Source organism: Bos indicus x Bos taurus, chromosome 15, assembly GCF_003369695.1.
Source record: "Bos indicus x Bos taurus breed Angus x Brahman F1 hybrid chromosome 15, Bos_hybrid_MaternalHap_v2.0, whole genome shotgun sequence".
In the NCBI taxonomy this organism is placed as follows: Eukaryota; Metazoa; Chordata; class Mammalia; order Artiodactyla; family Bovidae; genus Bos; species Bos indicus x Bos taurus.
Window position 1 is genome coordinate 35,326,182 of NC_040090.1, and position 23,043 is coordinate 35,349,224.

Sequence of the window (23,043 nt, forward strand, 5' to 3'; positions counted from 1 at the left end):
CATGTGCTCTGGATTTAGTCCTCTCTCTCTTCCACTAAGTCATCAATACAACTCTGAATCTAATAAAAGAATAAATAGTAAGGCACTTGCATTTAAAAACAAGACAAGGTTCATTAGTGATTCAAAATTGTAAGATTTGTAGAAGAAAATAAAACATTTCTCTTCCCTGTTTTTGCAGGACATGCTCCTTTTCCTCAGGGAACTCTGCCTCCTGCACTCATCATGCCATCGTTCAATCAGAGCACTTTCCACCCTACAGTCTTCTTTCTTACTGGCATCCCTGGTTTTGAAACCTACCATGCCTGGATTTTCATCCCATTCTGTTGTCTCTATGTCATTGCTATCTCAGGGAATGGCATGATCTTGTTCATAATCATCACTGAGTCAAGCCTTCATGAGCCCATGTACTATTTCCTCTCCATGCTATCCTTCTCAGACCTAGGATTATGCCTTTCCACATTGGTCACCATGGTGGGTATTTTCTGGTTCAACACTCGAGAAATCAGCTTTGATGCCTGTATTGGCCAAATGTTCTTCATCCATGGTTTTACCTTAATGGAGTCCTCGGTACTCCTTGCAATGGCCTTTGATCGATACATTGCCATCTGTAATCCACTGAGATATGCCACAATCTTAACCAATTCAACGATCATCAAAGTGGGCTTTGCCATTGTTGTTCGGGTGACAACAGTTGTAGTGCCTTTACTCCTGCTCCTTAAGCGTCTGTCCTTCTGTGGAAGTCATGTTCTGCACCATTCATATTGCTTCCACCCTGATGTGATGAAGCTTTCATGCACAGACACCAGGATCAACAGTGCATTTGGTCTGGCCATCGTCATCTCTACCGCTGCCTTGGACTCTGTCTTGATCCTCCTCTCCTATGTCCTGATCATCCGCTCCGTGCTCAACATTGCCTCCCCAGAAGAGCGGAAAAAGGCCTTTGGAACATGTGTATCCCACACAAGTGCCGTTGCCATCTTCTACATCCCCACGATCAGCTTGTCACTGGTGCATAGATTTGGGAAGCACGCCCCTCCCCTTGTGCATACTCTCATTGCCAACATGTATCTGCTCATCCCTCCTGTAATGAATCCCATAATCTACAGTGTGAAGACAAAGCAAATTCGCAAGGCCATGGTCAAAATATTCCTTTCCAAGCTAATTTAGGACATTTTTCGCTGTGTTCTTTCTTTACATTGTCCTGATTACTTTGATCATTCACTAATGTGTTACCACTATACATTGAAGTATAGTTACACATGCTTTTATTCTTCTGATGAGCCAGTAAAATACAATTTGAAGAGTTCTAGACTGAATTCTTTAAGAACAGGGAGTATGTCTTATGTTATGTAAGCCTATCACAAATACTGTACCTGACACAGAATAGGATGATAGTTAAAGTATGTCTGCAAAAGGACAAATTAACTCATAAATTGCAGTCCAAATAGTCTCACCACTTCTACTGCATGCAGTTATCAAGACATGTATGATATAATTTTGATCAGTAGCAAAGTCTAGGTTTCAGTGATTCTTAGTTATTGGAAATTCTTACTATTTCCCCAAATAGATTATTCATGGCTGAGAATCATGAATAAGCACAATAAACTAGAAGAAATGTGAATTAAAGTGTACTTTTTTTATTCTTAACGGAGTTCCTCAGAACTTTTGGTAAATTTTTTAACATTTTGAGTATCTAATGTCTAGTGATTCATCTTCTAAATGTGTGTCTAATGGGGGCAAGTGGCAAGAATGCAATGATGTGTTGTCATGTTCAACACATCATTATATATTCAAAGATAATTTAGAAACTACTTAAATGTTTATTTGAGAATATTGGTAAAATATTATATGAACTATCATCCAACAAGTTAAATACTAATATAGATATGAATGATTTATTAAGAGAAACGGTAATTGGTATACAGTGTACTTATCACTGTTGTGTGTATATTTCTTGTGAATATACACAAAAATGTCACATACATGTACATAACACATTTGATATGGAAATATATGTTCAAAATGTCAATTAATTACATTTGATTTATATTTTTCCTTTTTTGTAACTTAAAAATGCTCATTAACTAGGTTTTTGTCATTGCTGTTTTTTAACGTCAGACAACAAAATAATATCCGTTTAAACAGCTATCTAAAAATACAACTCGTTTGCTCTTCATCTTCCATAGGCTCTTCGTTCCTGTGTGTCCTCACAATCAGTCTTCATACTCCTGCTGGATACATTTAGAACATGACATCCACTTTCCTTTAGCCTCCTTCACTGTTCTCAGTGTGGTCCAGCACCAGGTCATCAAAACCACTTGAAATTCTTTTAGAAGTGCAGATTCCTCAACTCCACCCCAGAACTGCTTAATCAGACACCCATAAGCACAAGAATTTGCATTTTAACAAGCTACCTTATACAATATCACATACATTGGTGTAACACTCTTGTAAGACATTTTTACTTCTGGATAACACCATGAATAACCCTAACTCTGGTCCATCATCTTTGATCATTTTGCTCTCTCTGTCTACATTATCCACATGCTGTTACTGATTTTTGAAATTTTAAAAATATATTTATTTTATTTCTTGCTGGTATCGCTTTCTTTCCTTCATCCAGGTGCTATTAAGGAATCTTTTTGTATATAGGTCTTTAGTTTCTTTAGGTAGATATATTCCTAAGTATTTTATTCTTTTTGTTGGAATGGTGAATGGAATTATTTCCTTTATTTCTCTTTATATTTTCTCATTATTAGTGTATAGGAATGCAAGGGATTTCTGTATGTTGATTTTATATCCTGAAACTTTACTATATTCATTGATTAGCTCTAGTAATTTTCTGGTGGAGTCTTTAGGGTTTTCTATGTAGAGGATCATGTCATCTGCAAACAGTGAGAGTTTTACTTCTTCTTTTTTAATTTGGATTCCTTTTATTTCTTTTTCTGCTCTGATTGCTGTGGCCAAAACTTCCAAAACTATGTTGAATAGTAATGGTGAAAGTGGGCACCCTTGTCTTGTTCCTGACTTTAGAGGAAATGCTTTCAATTTTTCACCATTGAGGATAATGTTTGCTGTGGGTTTGTCATATATAGCTTTTATTATGTTGAGGTATGTTCCTTCTATTCCTGCTTTCTGGAGAGTTTTTATCCCTTTTCAAGTCCTGTGGCCACCGCTGAGTTTTCCAAATTTGCTGGCATATTGAGTGCAACACTTTCACAGCATCATCTTTCAGGATTAGAAACAGCTCCACTGGAATTCCATCACCTCCACTAGCTTTGTTGGTAGTGATGCTTTCTAAGGCCCACTTGACTTCACAGTCCAGGTTGTCTGGCTCTAGGTGAGTGATCACACCATCGTGATTATCTTGGTCATGAAGATCTTTTTTGTACAGTTCTTCTGTGTATTCTGGCCACCTCTTCTTAATATCTTCTGCTTCTGTTAGGTCCATACCATTTCTGTCCTTTATCAAGCCCATCTTTGCATGAAATGTTCCCTTGGTATCTCTAATTTTCTTGAAGAGATCTCTAGTCTTTCCCATTCTGTTGTTTTCCTCTATTTCGTTGCATTGGTCGCTGAGGAAGGCTTTCTTATCTCTTCTTGCTATTCTTTGGAACTCTGCATTCAGATGCTTATATCTTTCCTTTTCTCCTTTGCTTTTCACTTCTCTTCTTTTCACAGCTATTTGTAAGGCCTCCCCAGACAGCCATTTTGCTTTTTTGCATTTCTTTTCCATGGGGATGGTCCTGATCCCTGTCTCCTATACTCTCTTGTTCTTTATATTCTTTTCCTCTTCTTTCCCTTTCATTACATTCTTTTCCCTTCTCCTAGGCCCTTTTTCCATCCATCCTTCCTTCCTCCTTTTCTTCTTCTTTTCTTCCTTCCTTCCTTCTTTCCAGGTATGCTAGTGGGTATATATTTGTATATCATTGTAGTAATATTTGAATTGAGAAGAATGAAATTTGATTTGAATGTTCATTCTTGGGTCCATTTTCACTTTTTTCTTGAGGACGCAGATGTGGAAATTTCTGCACTTCTTGTTTTCCCAAAAATCCTGTCAGACTTTATCAAGCCGAATAACATAAATCTTGTTTGCAATTCCTCTGCATTTTCTCTACACTCATATCATAAGTATCAGATTTTTTTTTGTTTCTCATTAAATTGTTCCCATTATCATGCATGCTCCATAAACCTAGTTCAGTAGCTGCTAGAAAGACAATATTTATTATTTTTCATTAACTTGATAGAGCTTTATTTCAATGACAGAATGGGTGAAAATCGAATTTTGTGGCCCAAAGTATACCTCTTATAAATATTTACAGAAACAGAGTGAAGCTCCATATAAAGTCAACTTGATAAATTTTTTGCTTTCTAAGTCTTAGTTTTCATGTCTATGAATTTAACTTTTTAAATTCATAGATAAAATTTAATTCATAGGTTTAAACTGTAAGATACATTACACAAGATCAGACTAAAATATTTATGCATAAATGAGACTGGGACTATATTTCTAGAGGGAATGGATGGATGAAGGAAATGAAGCTAAGAGATAAGAACAGGGAGAGTAGAGTTTCTGAGTCTAGTCACACTGGATCAGCCAATCACAGATGAAGGGCACTGAGCAACAAGAGTTCATCTTACATTCCCCCAAACCAATGAACTTGTATTATGCCCTGGACTAATCTACTCTCAGAAGCAGGGAGGGCAGGAGGCTGGGTGGGGCTCACAAGGAAGACCAGGACCCCTGCTGCTTACACCTGCTTTTGACACAACTTGCAGCTACACAAACACACATCATGGTGTATCTGACTCTTGAGAAGAAGGCTACTGTCATTGACTTGTGGAGCAAGATGAGGGTGGCTGAAGTTGGTCCGGATACTGTAGGCAGGCAGGTATTCAGTTTACAAGGCAGGCTGAAAGAGAATGAATGTCAGTTGGGTGTGTGGGGACAGAGCCATTGCCTGAGATTCTGGCAGGCACTGACTCCCTCTGACCTTGTGCTGTTTTCACCCCCTAGGCTGCTGGTTGTCTACCCCTCCACTCAGAGGTTCTTTGACTATTTTGGGGACTTGTCCTTTGCTGATTTATGGGCAATGTTTTACCTTCTTTGTTTCCAGGCATCATTTCCTCTTATTGATTCTTGTTTTTCTCTGATCTCTGCAGTATCTTCTTTATATTTAAACATTTTGACTGTTTAAGTGTTTGAGTATTAAGACTTTCTTCTTTTATGTCACTTAAAAATTTTGTCTCATGATTTTCCCTTATCTCTTCCTTTCTAAGCTAGGAAGACAAAATGATGTATTGCTTCTTGAAACAGTTAAAAAAAATAAAAAATGATAACAAGTTCAGAATTAAGACAGAAAGAGAGAAACATCTCTAAGTATAAAATCAGTCTGATATGGGTGGCTTCACATCAGTAGTAACATCTACACTTCAGCCATCTTTCTGCTTATATTCTAGGGGCACAGCTTGAGATGAGACTGAAATACTAAGTCCAAATTGGGTGCCTCTGCTAACATTGTCCTTGTTTTTTATCTCTGCCACACAGCTCCTGGGCAATATACTGGTGAGTACACTGGCTTAAAACTTTGGCAAGGAATTCACCTCAGAATTTCAGGCTGCCTGTCAGAAGGTGGTGGCTGGTATGGTTAACGCTCTCACCTACAAATACCATTGAGATCCTGTCCTATTTTTTTTTTTTTTTCAAAATGAATGTTTATTTCTAATTGATTGATGATTGGTTTACAATATTGGTTTGATTACTATCATACATTAATATGAATTAACCATAGGTGTATGTATTTCCCCTCCCAGCTGAATCTCCCTCTCACCTCTGGCCCATTCCCACCCCTCTAGGTTATTACAGAGTTCCCATTCGAATTCCTTGAGTTGATGACCATTGTGATAGCTTATGTTGAATGGTGTCAGATTTTTGGCTTCCAGAGCAGACAGTTTCGATCCGGGGCCAGAGACAAAATTTGATCACTCAGAGCTTTTGCGTGGCAGTTTTATTACAGTGAAAAGGGGACAGAGAAAGCTTCTGATATAGACATCAGAAGGGGAACAGGAGACTGTCCCACTAGCTAGTCTCATCAAGACCTTATATAATTTTTCAGTTGGTTACTAACAATGGAAAGGTCTTATCAAACCCTCTCCCTAAATCCTAAAATAACAGGATTAGTCAGAAGTTCTTAAGAAGGAGAACCATGTCCTCAAGCAACATCCATTGTTTTTATATAATCATTAGTGGACTTCCCTGATGGCTCAGAAGGTAAAGCCTCTGTCTACAATGCGAGAGACTGGGGTTTGATCCCTGGGTTGGGAAGATTCCCTGGAGAAGGAAATGGCAACCCACTCCAGTACTCTTACCTTGAAAATCCCGTGGATGGAGGAGCTTGGTGCAGGCTACTGTCCACGGAGTTGCAAAGAGTCCGGAACGATTGAGCGACTTCATTTTCACTTTCACTTTCTTTCAATCATTAGTGCAAAGTTTAAAGAAAAACATATTCTTTTTTTTTTTTAATTTTATTTTATTTTTAAACTTTACATAATTGTATTAGTTTTGCCAAATATCAAAATGAATCCATCACAGGAAAAACATATTCTTGAGCAAGATGAATTGTTTTGTTGTTTAATCATTCAGTTCAGTTCAGTTCAGTCACTCAGTCATGTCTGACTCTTTGAAACCCCATGAATTGCAGCACGCCAGGCCTCCCTGTCCATCACCAACTCCCGGAGTTCACTCAAACTCACGTCCATCGAGTTGGTGATGCCATCCAGCCATCTCATCCTCTGTCGTCCCCTTTTCCTCCTGCCCCCAATCCCTCCCAGCATCAGGGTCTTTTCCAGTGAGTCAACTCTTCACATGAGGTGGCCAAAGTACTGGAGTTTCAGTTTTAGCATCATTCCTTCCAAAGAAATCCCAGGGCTGCTCTCCTTCAGAATGGACTGGTTGGATCTCCCTGCAGTCCAAGGAACTCTCAAGAGTCTTCTCCAATACCACAGTTCAAAAGCATCAATTCTTCGGCGCTCAGCTTTCTTCACAGTCCAACTCTCACATCCATACATGACCACTGGAAAAAACATAGCCTTGACTAGACAGACCTTTGTTGGCAAAGTAATGTCTCTGCTTTTCAATGTGCTGTCTAGGTTGGTCATAGCTTTCCTTCCAAGGAGTAAGCATCATTTAATCATTAGCTCTGGGCTTAAAGAAAGTTAATCTTCAGACTGTTGTCAAAACAACTCAAAGTTTAAGAAAAAATTTCTTATGTGACTAAGACAATGTAATGTAGAAAAAAATAGTTTGTCCTTTTCTCCTCCTTGAGAGCTCCAGACCCCTTGATGGCCCTGGACTCCTTATCAATCTACCTAAGAGTTAACTCTCTCAACTGGAAGATTCTATTTCCCTACATTCTTCTATTGTTTAACAATTCAAAAAATTTAAAGTCATTTTTGAGTTACAATATTGTTCCTGTTGTTTTTATGTTCTTGTTTTTTAGGCCACAAGACATGTCAGATCTTAGCTCCCTGAACAGAAATAGAACTCTCACCCCCTACATTAGACCAAGCCTTAAACACTAGACTGTCACGGAAGTCCCAGTATTTCCCCAGATTTTATCTTCTGAACTTGGCGAAATAATGTCCACCCTCAATGATATGACTTCTTCCTAATAAAGAACTTTCAGCTCAATTTCCTGATTCATTTTACTCATTTTTTTTGTTTGTTTGTTTCTGCTAAGGATATGGGAAAGTCCCTGAGGTCTACAGATAGAAAGGCTTTGTGTCTTATACAGAGAGAACAAGGGAAATGAGAAAAGTAAGGGGACCACACAGTCAATAACGGATGACATTCCTGTCTCAAAGCATAAGAACTATAAGAAGGTTTAAAATATAGTGAGGATACTAGCATTACAGGGGCTCATGGGAAACTTCAAATTTAGACAGAAACTTCAGGATAACACTGTGATCCATATCCACTAAGTATCAAGAAATAATGTGCTCAGAGACAAAATGATTGCTCAAGAAACTGTTATTAATGATTGCTTTTTTCCTACTTCCCTTGCCTGCACATTTAGGCAACAATGCTATGTTAAATCAGGTGTTCCTATTCTAATGTATAATCTCCCTCTCCCACTTGCCCCAAAACACCTCTAAAATTAACCCCAACCTCCGATTTCAGGTAAAGCTCAGTGCTCACATAACACTTGCTTGAATCTTTTGACCTTGGCATCAGTGAAATTTCCAGTATTGCCTAAGGAAATTCTTCCAAACTCTCCCACTCCAAACTTTTCACATTTCTTCCTGTCTAGCACACCCTGTGTCCTGTATAAGTGTTTCTGCCTTTTGTACTATCCTACATGATTACCATGTCTTACATAGCAGATCCTCCATAGACAGTAAGTGTATGTTTACTAAGTGTAGTAATCAATGAATGAACAATTATTTCTTGTCCCAAAACTCCTGGGAGTAGAGACAATCTGAAAAATATGCTATTGTGTAGTGTTTCTTTGGTGCTAGTTCTACAATATACAATGAGGAAGCACACAGGAAAGTAAATCACTGATTAGATATTTGCTGTCTGATTATAGGTAGTACTTTTAAAAATTTTTAACTATTTAATATGGAGTATATCCAATTAAAACAGTTGTGATAGTTTCAAGTGCACAGCAAAGTGACTAAACCATTTATATCCATGTTTCTGTTCTTCCCCAAACTCCCTCGCATCCAGGCTGGCACATATCATTGATTGACTTTCCTGTGCTATTCAGTAAGACCTTGTTGGTTATCCATTTTAAAGATAGCAGTGTGTACTTGTCCATCCCAAACTCCCTAACTAACTATCCCTTGTGAAATTATTTTTGTCATATATAAAATTGGAAGGACTTCAGGAACCTTCTAACTTGCATGCATTTCTTTAAATCTATATCATGCTCCTGTTGATTAAATTTAGACTTGACTACCTGAAACAGAACATGTTGCTTCCTTCTATAAAATGTGCATTCAGAATAATTTTATCTTACTGCCAGGTTATAGGCAGTGCATTAAAGTTTACTGTTTCACCACTGTATTTTGAACTGTCTGAAGGCAAATGAGCTTTTAAATATTTATTTGTTTCTTCTCATGTTTTTATACATAGTAGGCAATGAGAATCCTTTACACCCCAACACTATGTTTAATAACCACAGGGTCACATCCCAGAATCAGAGACATCTCAGGAAAATCTTAGCAAGTTTCCTTTCACACTCCTGAGCACAGAAAAGTCATCATAAGAATTAGACATTTTCAAAAGATTTTAAAGAGGGTAAGAGAGACTGTGTGTTTCACAATTTGGAATGAGAAAGCAAAGTACCCTTCTTCCTTCTAAATGTTCATTAAAAAATGAAAGAATATCTGAGGAACTTACTGTACTGTCTTTTGTTCCTTCACCTTTGGAACTGACCAATGAATCTAGATAAAAAGTTGGGACTGAAAATCCCAATGCTGGAGAATTCAAGAGAACATCACTGGGGTGGGATTTGGATCAAGTTCAAACAGTTGCTGTATTGTTGGTGTTGGTTTCTCTGTTAGGAGTGAGGGAGTCAAAGGATGGAAAGAGACTTGGCAGCTTGTTATATGTTTTGATTCTTTGTTAAAGCGGAGCTTCTGTAAAAGTCTAAAAGTAAAATTAATTCCTTAATATTTCATTTTATTTGATAATTTACCCAATAGTTACTTCTAGTTCCATCCTATCACGTTGCTTCATAGATCATGTTCAGTATGTGTTAATGCAGATGGTATATATATATATATAGAAGAAAGAAAGATGGAAAGAGACCAGAGGCAAGGAGAGAAGGACAATGACAGGGAGGCAGACACAGAGAGTCAAAGAGAGAGAAAGGGGGAGGGGGGAGGGGGAAGGAGAGGAGAGAGAGGGAGAAGTAAGTAATGTTGTGCATTGATTTCCATAATCATTTTAAAATCAGCCAGTTGAATGTCATGGGAATTTAGAATGCTATTCTAGATTTTCCATCTCTTAAGCCTCAGAGCAGTGCTCTGAAAGTTGGCTTTGGGAGTTAATGCCTTATATATTTGTCAAGGGTGCCCAGTCTGAAGTCACGATTCTGCCTTTCCAGAGATACAGCTTCAAATTTCACTTGAGAAAGACTGCCCCTTTGTTCTTGATAAATCAATATCATAGCCCACTTTTGAGGTAAATAAAAGCTAATTCTGAATGAATTAAAACCTGAGGCCAGTGCAGGAAATATTAATATGCAATTGATAAACTGAGACATTAACTGTCCTGTAATAATTAGGATATATTTTATCAAAGTTATTACTATATTGACTTTACTGGTTTTAGAAAAAAAAAATATGACCTTTTAAAAATGAGTTAAATCGCACCATTTCTAAACTATTCTGTTTATAACCTCTGTTTCTATGAGTTCTGCTCTTCAAGAAGAATTTACTTCATTTCATTTTTTGTTTTATTTTATTCTGCTTTATTTTTGAAACAATGCTAAAACTGAGGTAACTAAGATATTGTACATCTGAGGAAGAAGAGTAAATGATAACCACTTTATCTTGTAATAAACTTTAATGGAAAATAATCAAATAAATAGCTACTTTACCCAGAAAAATACAGATGGGTTTGGTGAAATATTTTACTTGGGTAATTAAAAATTGAACATCCGATGTATAGAACAGTCTTATGGACTCTGTGGGAGAGGGAGAGGGTGGGAAGATTTGGGAGAATGGCATTGAAACATGTAAAATATCATGTAAGAAACGAGTTGCCAGTCCAGGTTCGATGCAGGATACTGGATGCTTGGGGCTAGTGCACTGGGACAACCCAGAGGGATGGTATGGGGAGGGAGGAGGGAGGAGGGTTCAGGATGGGGAACACATGTATACCTGTGGTGGATTCATTTTGATATTTGGCAAAACTAATACAATTATGTAAAGTTTAAAAATAAAATAAAATTAGAAAAAAAAAATTGAACATCAAAGCATGTACAAAAGAATTCTAGTTGAGTGAAATTTTTGAACCAAATGATGAAACCACACATCTCTGGATGAATCTCATGATTCTCTTGAAGAAAGTCAATATTCACCCACTTAATAATACTCAGATTAGGTCCATCCTGGTATAGAACATTAGGAATTAGGTCACCTTGCCAGACTGCAATAAAGGGAAAAAAAAAAAATAAAACAACAAAAAACTGTCTATTTCTCTCTGTGTGGACTTGTATGAGTGTGTGCTTGTGTGTGTGTGTTCAGTGCTCAGTGGGGCTGGAATCAAAGTAGAGTAGACATGCTGTGGATCCCTTCACAGAGTACAAGAAAGCTCATGATGGTGAAGATGGTAGTGGGCCTAAGAAGCATTCCAAAACCTTTTTAGTGGTGACCTGGATTTGCACTTTAGGCTCTGAACATAACCCTACTTATATAACTATTCACGCTTCCTTTTTTTTGCCTGAACTTTTGATTGTCTTATAACAACTTGCAGCCTTATCCCTACAGAGTTATGGTAATAGAAAGAAAAACCTGTTTCACTCTTTAATCATACCAAGTAGACTGAAGCAACTTAGGCAGAAGCAGCAGCATCAATGGTGAAAGACAACAACTCTTGCCCTGACACTTGCATGATGGTGGCTGCAGCAGTCAGTACAAAAGAGGGGCTCATAGACCATTCATGGCAAAGAAAGACATAAAAAAGAAGACACAGTAGAATTATTTGTAAATATATATGTGTGTGTGTGTGTGTGTATACACACACATATATATACTGTAATACTACTCAGGTATAAAAAAGAATGAAATTTTGCCAGTTGCAACAACTTGGATGAACCTATAGTATATTATGCTTGGTGAAATCTCAGACAAAGAAAGACAAAATCCTGTTTATTGTGACTTATATGTGGAACATAAAAAGCAAAACAAACTAATATAACAAAGCAGAAATAAACTCAGAGATATAGAGAACAAACTACTTGTTACCCATGGGGAGAGAGGGGAGGGGAGGGTCAGGATAGGGGTAGGGGATTAAAAGATACAAATTACCGTGTACAAAATAGATTAGCAACAAGGATATATTGTACAGAACAGAAAATACAGTCAATAATTTATTGCAACTTTAAATGGTGCATAGTCCTTAAAAATACTGAATCACTATGTTGTATATCTGAAACTAATATAATATTATAGATCAAATATTTTAAAATAATTAATTCAAATCAAATGAATTAGGGAAATCATTTTTGAAAACAGAAAAGGATAGGGGAAGTCTTTAAGTACATGCTAATTTCTGTCAGTCAAGACAGCAAAATTGTAGCCCTGACAATTTGGCTCCTTTACAAGAAAATATAGAAATGGACTATACTATTAGTTAGTAAGTTCTGTGAGTTTTCCATAACACAGAGTTCCTGAAAAGATATGTCCAAAGTTTTCCAGAAGAAGTCCTTTAACTCACGTATGCCTGACCTCTGATATCAGAGATATAAAATAGGTCTTTTAAAGAGTACAAATATAAAACAATGATAAAGCTAATGGAGATTTCAGTTTAATCAATTGAAACTCAAAACTCAAGGTCAAATCAAATGTAGTTTTTTGTTTGTTTTTTGTTTTTAACATTTAAAATATTTGAAAGATTTCTTTTCCCAGAAGTCAACATGTGGAAATTTTTTTCTAAGTGTAGACCAATAGTTAGAGCTTCTTTCTCTGAAGGTTGCAGAAAAGAGTGATATAAATTGAAAATGTTTAAACTCTATATTTTTTCCCCTATAATCTTGTGGGCATATAATCCTACCCTAACTTCCAGACAGCCAGGCAAGAGCCAACACTTTTCTACATGTCTGAAAATATCAGAATGAATTTGTTCACAAGTACTTGAATGGGAATGGGCCAGATCAAAGGGGTGAGGAATCTTCATTTACCTAGCAATGATGGAAAAAAATATTTTGGAGGCTGGAGTAATTAAAACTGGACATTTATGAATTTCTTTGTAACAACTAGAAATGCAGACGTCCTTTCCTTCTAGTTCCCCTAAAAATATATTAGTTGGAGTTACAGAGACATAGAGCTGAAAGAATGAGAGATTTTTTAAAAACATGTTTTGCCGGTGATGGCAAAGGTGAGAGAAAGGTGATTCTAGACATCAAGTTGTCTGAATCAGGAGAAGGTTCTAAGGTGAGAGAAGGGAAGTAAATATATATGCTGCTATCCTTACTGAAAGGAAGTGGAAATTCAAGAAGAAGGGAAGATGCAGAAAGTAGAGATCATAGAAAGTAGGGGAACCTCAGGGAACTCTGAGATCTAATGCTGAGCTCAGAAATGCTTTCTGCTTTTGCGTTTTCATTAAATCTTCTAGTAGTAAGAAGCAGACCTCTACACTTCAGAAGTTCTTCTTCCGTAAGAAGGTTAAGAGGATTTATTACATGGGTTGGAGGAGGTGCAAAGAGAGAAGAAATATTTGAAAAGCTGTAGATAAAGAAGGATAAATTTTAGTAAAAGAAGGTATAAACAAAGTATATAGAGAAAACAGAATTAAAGATGAACTGAAATAGAAGAAATTTTTATGCACACAGTACTCTTAGAGGTTTAGAGAAGAAAACCAGATAATCTGATTCAAACTGGAATGTCTTTCCACAATTTTATCCCTCTTAAATCACAGAGAAGCTTCTCTGTTCTTGAAGACACTTTCCCAGGTCAGTTTATGAGGAAACAATTTATATGCCTTGATTTAGTCGTTGAACACATTGCCTCTCTCAGGGTTATTGAAACTTTGGGGGTTTGATTGATTTTTTACTTTGTATTTCTTACTACATGGAGAGGTCTCTATGTTTTCATCTATGGATTAATGGAGTAGCTATTTCATAGGAATTCTTGATCCATACTTATTCTATTTTTCTATCATTATTTATTTGGTCATAAATTAAATTAAGAAAACATTGAATGAGTAGATAAGCAAATGAATATTTGTTTTCATACCAGAACGACTTAATCCCAAACAAGCAAACAAAGGAGATGCATATTTAGAACAGGGGCAGAGGTTGTATCCATGCTGTCCTTGTAATTATTTGGCATATTCTGAAGGCACAGGAGATGATCCATCCACATCGTCTTAAGCTGAATCATAGTGGACAAATCCTTTCCACTTTCTGGAGCCCGGATTCTTCATTTGTATAATAAGAAAATTGAGGAGGTGGTTTCCAAGAGGTTACTTCGTTGTGATTCTAAAATCTCTACAGGCAAACTTGCTAAGGAAGATGATTTTAGTAGCAGTTTGTATTGCTGGAATGACTGAGACCTAGAAATGCCCAGAAAGAGGGCTGAAGGTCTAAAGTCAGTGCCAGGAAGACTAAGGAGAGGTATGACTGTCATCATTCAAGCCTCACCCTGTGGAACCACACCTTGGCCTGAGCCAAACTGCTCACAGAAGCAGGGAGGTCAGGAGGCAGGGCTAAGCATAAAAGGAAGAGCTGGGCCAGCTGCTGCTTACACTTGCATCTGACACAACCGTGTTCACCAGCAACTACACAAACAGACACCATGCTGAGTGCTGAGGAGAAGGCTGCCGTCACCTCCCTATTTGCCAAGGTGAAAGTGGATGAAGTTGGTGGTGAGGCCCTGGGCAGGTAGGTATCCTGCTTACAAGACAGGTTTGCTGCTGCTGCTGCTGCTAAGTTGCTTCAGTCGTGTCTGACTCTGTGCGACCCCATAGATGGCAGCCCACCAGGCTTCACCGTCCCTGGGATTCTCCAGGCAAGAACTTTGGAGTGGGTTGCCATTTCCTTCTCCAATGCATGAAAGTGAAAAGTGAAAGTGAAGTCGCTCAGTCATGTCCCCATGGACTGCAGCGACCCCATGGACTGCAGCCTTCCAGGCTCCTCCGTCCATGGGATTTTCCAGGCAAGAGTACCAGAGTGGGGTGCCATTGCCTTCTCCGACAAGACAGGTTTAAGGAGAGTGAAATGCACCTGGGCGTGTGAGGACAAAGCCATCCCTGAGATTCTGAAAGCTGCTGACTTCCTCTGACCTTGTGCTGTTTTCTCCCCCTAGGCTGCTGGTTGTCTACCCCTGGACTCAGAGGTTCTTTGAGTCCTTTGGGGACTTGTCCTCTGCCGATGCCATTTTGGGAAACCCTAAGGTGAAGGCCCATGGCAAGAAGGTGCTGGACTCCTTCTGTGAGGGCCTGAAGCAACTTGATGACCTCAAGGGTGCCTTTGCTTCGCTGAGTGAGCTGCACTGTGATAAGCTGCACGTGGATCCTGAGAACTTCAGGGTGAGTTTGTGGAATCCTCAATATTCTCTTTTTATGGTCAAGCTTGTGTCATGGGGAGAGGGCTGACTGGCAGGACGTAGTTTAGAATGGAGAAGATGTATTCTGGTTAAAGTGCTAAGGACTCCTCAGAACCGTTTAGATTCTTTTAACCTCTTTGCTCACAATAATCATTTCTTCTGATTCATTCTTGTTCTCTGTTGTCTGCAATGTCTTCTCTTTTTAATTATACTCTTTGAGTGTTCAGTTTGAAAAAAAGATTTCTTCATCTACTTTAAAAATAATATCTAATATTTTCCCCTTATCTGTTCCTTTCAAGGGATAAAATGTTGTATTGCTTTTCAAAGTGATTCAAAATAATAAAAATGATAACAAGTTCTGGATTAAGATAGAAAGAGAGAAACATTTCTAAATATAAATTCAGCCTGCTATGGGTAGCTTCACATCAGCAGTAGCATCTATACTTCAGTCATCTTTGTGCTAATATCCTAGGGGCACAGCTTGGGATGAATCTAACCTGGGCACCTGCACTAACCCTGCCCTTGCTTAATGTCTTTTCCACACAGCTCCTGGGCAACGTGCTAGTGGTTGTGCTGGCTCGCTGCTTTGGCAGTGAATTCTCCCCGGAGCTGCAGGCTAGCTTTCAGAAGGTGGTGACTGGTGTGGCCAATGCCCTGGCCCACAGATATCACTAAGCTCCCCTTCCTGATTTCCAGGAAAGGCCTTTTCATCCTCAGAGCCCAAAAACTGAATATGGAAAAATTATGAAGCATTGTGTGCATCTGCCTAATAAAGACATTTATTTTCATTGCACTGGTGTATTTAAATTATTTCACTGTCTCTTACTCAGATGGGCACACGGGAGGGCAAAGCACTGAAGACATAAAGAAATGAAGGGCTAAGTTGAGACTTTGAGAAAATATATCAGTATCTTGGACCCCATGACAGGAGTGGTTGTAAACAGCTGATGTTATTGGAAAACAGGCTCTGTTCCTTACTCTTACTTTCCTTTAAAGAATTCAAGTTGCAGCTTAATTTGTGAGTTAGATCATTGCTAAGTTTTATTAAAATAAATTATGTTACTTAGCTTTTTTTTTTTTTTTTTGTAAATGTCTTCTCTCTCTTTAATTGTCCAGAACCTCACCTAAATCCATTAGGTTCTTCTGCCTAAGGACACCACTGTTTAAAACTTTCTTTAGGCACTTTACTGTCCCATTGCTCTTTCTCCCCTGACTTCTTATTATCCTTGTTTTCTCTGCCATCTTACAAAGATCTACCTGAAGGGCAGAACCTTCTGTCCTGGATTCTGGAAATGACATATGAATTTTGAGTAATCCTTGTTCCCTCTTGCATCCTAATTCTGAATCTCAGTTCAGTTCACTTCAGTGGCTCAGTTGTGTATGATTCTTTGTGATCCCGGGACTTCAGGGGGAGGTAGTTTTGCTCTCACTTTGCTTGTACTATAATATTGTGATAAATATTGGATTGATGAGAATGTAAAAAGGGACTTTTGTGGCTTGATAGTCACTCCTGTCTTGCAATCCTTTCATGGGATTCCACTAAACAGAATTCCATTCTCCCCAGGATGCTTTAGCATCTACACACGGAAGTGACTAGAGGTCTGCCCTCTTTATCTGGTCTCTGATGGCTTCTCTGCCTTTGTAGTCATTAGCATAGTGTTACCAGAAGCAACATATGCCAATTTAATCCTCTCCTTCAATAACCACTTTATCCGGATACTTGATTCTGGAAATGATGTATGAATTTTTAGTAATCCTTGTTTTCTCTTGCATCCTAATTCTGAATCTCTGTTCAGTTCAGTCCAGTGGCTTAGTTGTGTACAATTCTTTGCAACCCCATGGACTGCAGCATGCCAGGCTTCCCTGTCCATTACCAACTCCTGGAGCTTGCTCAAATTCATGCCCATTGAGTTGGTGATGCCATTCAACCATTTCATCCTCTGTCATCCCCTTCTCTTGCCTTCAGTTTTTCCCAGCATCAGGGTCTTTTACAATGAATCAGTTCTTCATATCAGGTGGCCAAAGTGTTGAAGCTTCAGCTTCAGTATCAGTCCTTCCAGTGAATATTCAGGACTGATATCCTTCAGGTTTGATTGGTTTGATCTCCTTGCAGTCCAAGGGACTCTCATGAGTCTTCTCCAACATCACAGTTCAAAAGCATCAATTCTTCAGCGGTCACCTTTCTTCATTGTCCAACTCTCACATCCACACATGACTACTGGAAAAACCATAGCCTTGACTAGATGGACATTTGTTGGTAAAGTAGTGTCTCTGCTTTTTAATATGCTGTCTAGATTTGTCATAGCTTTTCTTCCAAGAAGCAAGCATCTTTGAATTTCATGGCTGCAGTCACCATCTTCAGTGCCTTTGGAGCCCCCCAAAATAAAGTCCTCACTGTTTCCATTGTTTCCCCATATATTTGCCATCAGATGATGAGACCAGATACCATGGTATTAGTTTTCTGAATGCTGACTTTTAAGCCAGCTCTTTCACTCTCCTCTTTCACTTTCATCAAGAGGCTCTTTAGCTCCTCTTTGCTTTCTTCCACGGGGTCACAAAAAGTCAGATACAACTGAGTGACTAACACTTCTTATGCCTTTAGGTTAAGCAAGGATTGTTGGTCATTACCTATTCCAAAAAAAGTCATGAAGTAATCACATAGGGAATCATTTCCAAAGGACAGAAAAAAAGTACCATAGGTGTCTGAACACATAAGTCAGTTTAAACTGTAGAATATAAAAAAAAGACTGCCCTGAAAAAAGGTTTCTGTTTAATCAGTCCCAAATATGCTTCCAAATCAGCATTCCAGACCAAGTGCACAGAGGAAGACCATGATCCTATCGTTACATTGGATGGAAACTAACCTATGCTTGTCCTCTCCAGTTGTTTATGTCAGACAGTATTCTGGTTGCCCAAAATTCAGAAAGAAGTATTCTGCACCCTGACTTTGTGGTGGTCACATAACACAGCATGATGTTTGGGGAAATATTGGGTCTCTTTTTTTCTTCTTGGTACAGGTGAAGCATCTGACATCTCTGAATACTTTCCCTGTGGAATCTTCATTTATCATTCTCATCAACACTGTACTTTCTTGGCTCCCATCCTACATCTGAAATAGAATTAAAAAAAAAATTCCAACATTTATTACTCTTCTGTTGCTATAATGTTGATATTCTTTTTGGCAGTAGCATTAACATTCATGGCTTGTCTGAAGAAGCTTGACAGAGAGTATGTTCTTTCAGTGTAGGCTTACATTCACAGAATAGTTGCAACTTTTGGCATCAATCCCAGGGTCGAGCCTATATGTCTGGATCACGCTGGGCACGATAGGAATCATATTCAAATTTTGTATTTTATGACCAAGATCAACAAGAATTTCTAGGATGGCATCTGTTTTATATATCATATAAGTCTTACATATGATGACCCAAGATTGAAAATGTGTAGCCAACAGGGATCAGATATGAGTACCTTAAGATATGAGTGGTTAGGTCTCATGGCAACTATTTGCAAACTTGTCTTGTTTTTAATACCTCTGGAAGGTACAGCTCTTATTTCATAGACAAAATTCATTAATAAAATATTTATTTGATAAATGCTCACTCTATTCTAAATCTCATTTTATATAGCAGTGAGCAGGAGGAAAAAAAAACCACATAACTCCTGGTCTTCTAGAACTTCCAGTAGATCTAAAGGACAATCAGCATATAGCAAATAGTATAAATATCAAGCAGGATTTTGCAATGAGAGTGACTTCTTTGAGAAAATGGAACCAATAATGACAAGGTTACAAAAATCACCCTAAAGAAGCAACATTGAACTGAAGCCTGAATTATTAAACGAGATTTTGCACAAAAAACTTGAATTAAATAATTCTAAGCAGATAAAAGATCAAGGTCAAAGATGAGGAAGGAATACTCTTAATTTGCTTTGAGGAAGAGAAAGATGCCTAGAGATTAGGGAGTGAAGCCAACAATGGTCCTTGATGTAGAAGTAGATGTGGATGGGCCAGGTCATGTAAAGTTTTCTGATCATGATACCATGATAAATAACTTGCATTTTATTTTAAGAGCATAAAAATCAACCAGAATATTTTTTAAACAAAGGCTTATGCTATCTAGTAGAGTTTTGTAGAAAAGCAGTCAGGATCCTCTGCTTTTTTAGAGACAAGTGCAAAAACAATTAAGCTGGCTAGCAAATTATTACAATAACCATGGAAAAGATGTTATAAACCAAGATACTGGGAATATACAGGTCTACTCGTGAAAAGTGAGCAGGTTCAGGGTATGTTTTAGAGTAGAAATGATAGAAACTAATAAAGGATTTGATGGAGAGGGGAGGAATAGCAAGAATGGTTCTAGAATTTTTGTAAGCAGTTGTGTGGTTGGTGGAGTCATTTTGTGATATTCGGAGGAAATAGGGAGATAATTACTTAGGGGGAGGATGAAGTACTTAATTGCCATAATTATAATTTTTAGATTAAATACCGAAGTGGAGACATCAAGGAGACAATTATATCCATGAGTCTAAAATCACAGAAGGGGTGAAAACTTAGCCTTGTAAATTTCAGGCTACTATAGTGAGTAAAAACTGACACTCTCTTCACTTTCAGGAAACTTACAGTTTACTGTTTAACAGAAACCTTAGTGAAATAAGTTATCTAATGAATATCAAATTATAAATTGAATGAGTTATATAAAGATTAATGTATATTACCAAAATAATAGGTATGTGGAGAAAATCTGTCCAAGTTAAGGGGCTTCCTGAAAAGTGATGTTTCAGATGAAGAGGAAAAATGCAAGATTGTTTGAAAAAGAGAATAAAGAGGTTGGGGAGAAGATGGAGAAACACATCCTGGCAGAGAGAACATCAAGAGAAAAATCTTGTGAAAAAAAAGCAGTGGTGGTTTTGAAAAATAAATGTGTTCAAAGAAAGTCCAGGCACTCAATGAAGAAAATGTACTAAAAATAGTGAACTAAGTTATCTAATGTTGAGAGGGGCTTGCTTGTGCTTATGCCTAGTTGCTCAGTCTTGTACAACTCTTTACAACCTTTTGGACTGTAGCCCACCAGGCTCCTGGGTCCATGGGATTTTTCAGGCAAGAATACTGGAGTGGGTTGCCATTTCCTTCTCCAGTGGATCTTCCCAATCCAGAGACTGAACCCACATCTCCTGTGTTTCCTGAACTGCAGGTGGATTCTTTACCCATTGAGCTGTGAGGGAAGCTCAGAACAAGAAATAAAAATGGATAGGCTCCTAAAAGAAGCTGCCTGATGAGACTGGTATGATAAAGATGAAGGATAGGCTATAAATGGAATCCGAAGCTACTTTAACATGTTGGAATAATCAACGTGTTTCATAATCAAATATGAAAGTCAATATAAAGTTTTAAGCACCTGCCTACATGATACGAGCCATTAAATCTTTGTAATGACTTCCAGGGCCAGAATTCAAATTAGGATAATAATGTAAAAAACAAGCCAATCAATTCTGCTGCAAAGAAGCCTTTAGATTTAGTTATTCAACATTGGCCTTCTGATCTTTAGAACAGCAGTTTCTAAGGAAGAGAAAATAATTGCTCATCCTTTCAATAAGTGTCTATTAAATAAATACTTAGCCAACTAATGACATGAATAAATCGTGGGTGGAGAACTCTGGGTTGATGTCAGAGGCAAAGTGTCTTCAACCTGAGTCTCCAAGTCACAGGAGCACACATGGATTGAACATCCCAGAGGGTAAGAGCTCCCATGGGAAATCACTTGCCACAGGTTTCATGCATAAATATTCCTCTTGGCTTATCACTAAGGTTGAAAAACTTTCTGGCTATGTCATTTAGAGTGGGAGAAAACAGAAACATTTCCACTATTTGGAGGAAAATATGCTTGGAAACAACACAAATGGAGAAGTATGGGTGCAGAGTGACTACTTTATAGTACTCTTCATTCTAAATGCTTTATGAGTTGGAAGGAGAAAACTAAGAATTCTTTTGAGAATCTTCTCTCTCAATTTTATAGGTATACCATCACACCAGCATCCCTGGGAAAATGTCCCAGAAAACATATCCTTTCTGAAAATTAGTTTCCTGCTCCAGTCTGTTCATCATTACAGGTGTCTTCTAAGGTCCGCCAGTGGATGAATAACGACACTTACGTGACATCAGGAGAGCACCATTCTCTTCCAGCCGACAGATACATATGCCTCTAAAGGACAGAGTTGCTTGACCACATTATGTAAAGTTAGTTAACTTTTAGCATAATTTTGTTTACTTAGAAATTCTACCTCATCTGAAATCGGAGCATTCTCTTTGAAAAATACTTTCTGGCTGCCTCGAAAAATTATCTCAGATCCAGAATGATAGCTTTAGTAAGCCCCAGCACTAATTCCTCCTTCTTCCTTCTCACTGGATTTTCTGGTCTGGAGCAGCAATATCCCTGGATTTCTGTTCCCTTCTCCACCATTTATGCTATTGTTCTTTTGGGTAACTGCCTGGTGCTGTATGTAATCTGGACTGAACCTAGCCTGCATCAACCCATGTTCTACTTCCTGGCCATGCTGGCTATCACTGATTTGTGCATGGGACTGTCCACAGTGAACACAGTGCTAGGGATCCTGTTGGGGTTGATTCAAGAGATCAGCCTGGATTCCTGCATTACCCAGGCCTATTTCATCCATGGTCTGTCCTTCATGGAATCCTCTGTTCTCTTAACTATGGCCTTTGACCGGTACATTGCAATTTGCAATCCACTGCGTTATTCCTCTAACCTGACTAATTCCAGAATTATCAAAATCGGACTCACCATTTCAGGTAGGAGTTTCTTCTTTATTACACCCCCTATTATCTGTTTGAAATACTTCCACTACTGCCGTCCCCACATCCTCTCTCACTCATTCTGCCTGCACCAAGACCTTCTCCGCCTAGCCTGCTCAGACATTCAATTCAATAGCTACTACGCCCTGATGCTGGTTATTTGCACACTATTGTTGGATGCTGTACTTATCCTCTTCTCCTATGTCCTGATTCTTAAGTCAGTTCTGGCAATTGCCTCTCCGGAGGAATGGCATAAGTCATTTCAGACGTGCATCTCCCACGTTTGTGCTGTCCTCGTGTTCTACATTCCTATCATTAGCCTTACAATGGTGCACCGATTTGGCAAGCATCTCTCCCCAGTGGTCCATGTCCTTATGGGCAACATCTACATCCTTTTTCCACCTTTGATGAACCCTATCATCTACAGTGTCAAGATCCAGCAGATTCATAGCAGAATGCTCAGACTCTTTTCTCTAAAAATATGTTGAGATATTACAGTGTTCAAAAACCAAAATAGCAACAATAAAAATAAACAAGCAAATATCAATACAAAAATACACTTTGTTGGAATTAAGACTTTAGCCTTGAACCCATGATCCTTGATTTTAAAACACACTTTAAATGTAGAGAATCACCTCAAACAAGTTCCATCCTAGCCTATGTCTTGGAAGTCAGCTGTTTTTAGGGATGGAGGTGGGAGATTGTATCTCAAGCATTCCATGGTTTCCTTCTAAATTTGTGTAAACAAGACAGACATAGGTAATGCCATAATTGTGACCATATTCAAAAATGTATAAACCTATTTAACATGCCCAGAATGGCTTTTTGAGCACTTTTTTGCACGGAAACAAAGTAAGATTCAAATACTTGGTCTTTTAGTTTCAAAAGTGGGCAACTTGAAACATTTTCAATTATCTGAGATTCAGTTACTTAATCTTTAAAATGGGGAAAATACCAAC

General features: G+C 38.2%; 3 protein-coding genes and 1 long non-coding RNA gene across 4 annotated transcripts; all 4 read left to right on the forward strand.

Moving 5' to 3' along the window:
* The first annotated feature begins 222 nt into the window (after positions 1-222).
* LOC113904785 (olfactory receptor 51F2-like) lies at positions 223-1,167 on the forward strand. The gene has a single exon (XM_027561875.1). The coding sequence runs from the start codon at positions 223-225 to the stop codon at positions 1,165-1,167; it is 945 nt and encodes a 314-aa protein (XP_027417676.1).
* A 3,621-nt stretch (positions 1,168-4,788) lies between these two features.
* LOC113904786 lies at positions 4,789-7,690 on the forward strand. Its single transcript, XR_003514585.1, has 3 exons — positions 4,789-4,892; positions 5,461-5,566; positions 7,500-7,690. It is a non-coding gene; the product is annotated as an uncharacterized LOC113904786 (long non-coding RNA).
* Positions 7,691-14,467: 6,777 nt separating this feature from the next.
* LOC113905580 (hemoglobin fetal subunit beta-like) lies at positions 14,468-16,018 on the forward strand. The gene is made up of 3 exons (XM_027563090.1): positions 14,468-14,612; positions 15,037-15,259; positions 15,823-16,018. The coding sequence occupies exons 1-3, from the start codon at positions 14,527-14,529 to the stop codon at positions 15,949-15,951; spliced, it is 438 nt and encodes a 145-aa protein (XP_027418891.1). The 5' UTR covers positions 14,468-14,526; the 3' UTR covers positions 15,952-16,018.
* A 2,421-nt stretch (positions 16,019-18,439) lies between these two features.
* On the forward strand, positions 18,440-22,572 carry LOC113904964 (olfactory receptor 51V1-like). Its single transcript, XM_027562021.1, has 2 exons — positions 18,440-18,504; positions 21,573-22,572. Exons 1-2 carry the CDS (start codon positions 18,440-18,442, stop codon positions 22,570-22,572), a joined length of 1,065 nt encoding a protein of 354 aa, XP_027417822.1.
* The last annotated feature ends 471 nt before the right edge of the window (positions 22,573-23,043 follow it).

Coding starts and splice junctions, on each gene's coding strand:
- LOC113904785 (XM_027561875.1), top strand. CDS start 223: ATGCCATCGTTCAATCAGAGCACTTTCCACCCTACAGTCTTCTTTCTT.
- LOC113905580 (XM_027563090.1), top strand. CDS start 14,527: ATGCTGAGTGCTGAGGAGAAGGCTGCCGTCACCTCCCTATTTGCCAAG. Junction 14,613..15,036: donor GGTGGTGAGGCCCTGGGCAG/GTAGGTATCCTG, acceptor TTCTCCCCCTAG/GCTGCTGGTTGTCTACCCCT. Junction 15,260..15,822: donor TGGATCCTGAGAACTTCAGG/GTGAGTTTGTGG, acceptor TTTTCCACACAG/CTCCTGGGCAACGTGCTAGT.
- LOC113904964 (XM_027562021.1), top strand. CDS start 18,440: ATGTTGATATTCTTTTTGGCAGTAGCATTAACATTCATGGCTTGTCTG. Junction 18,505..21,572: donor CTGAAGAAGCTTGACAGAGA/GTATGTTCTTTC, acceptor CTGAAATCGGAG/CATTCTCTTTGAAAAATACT.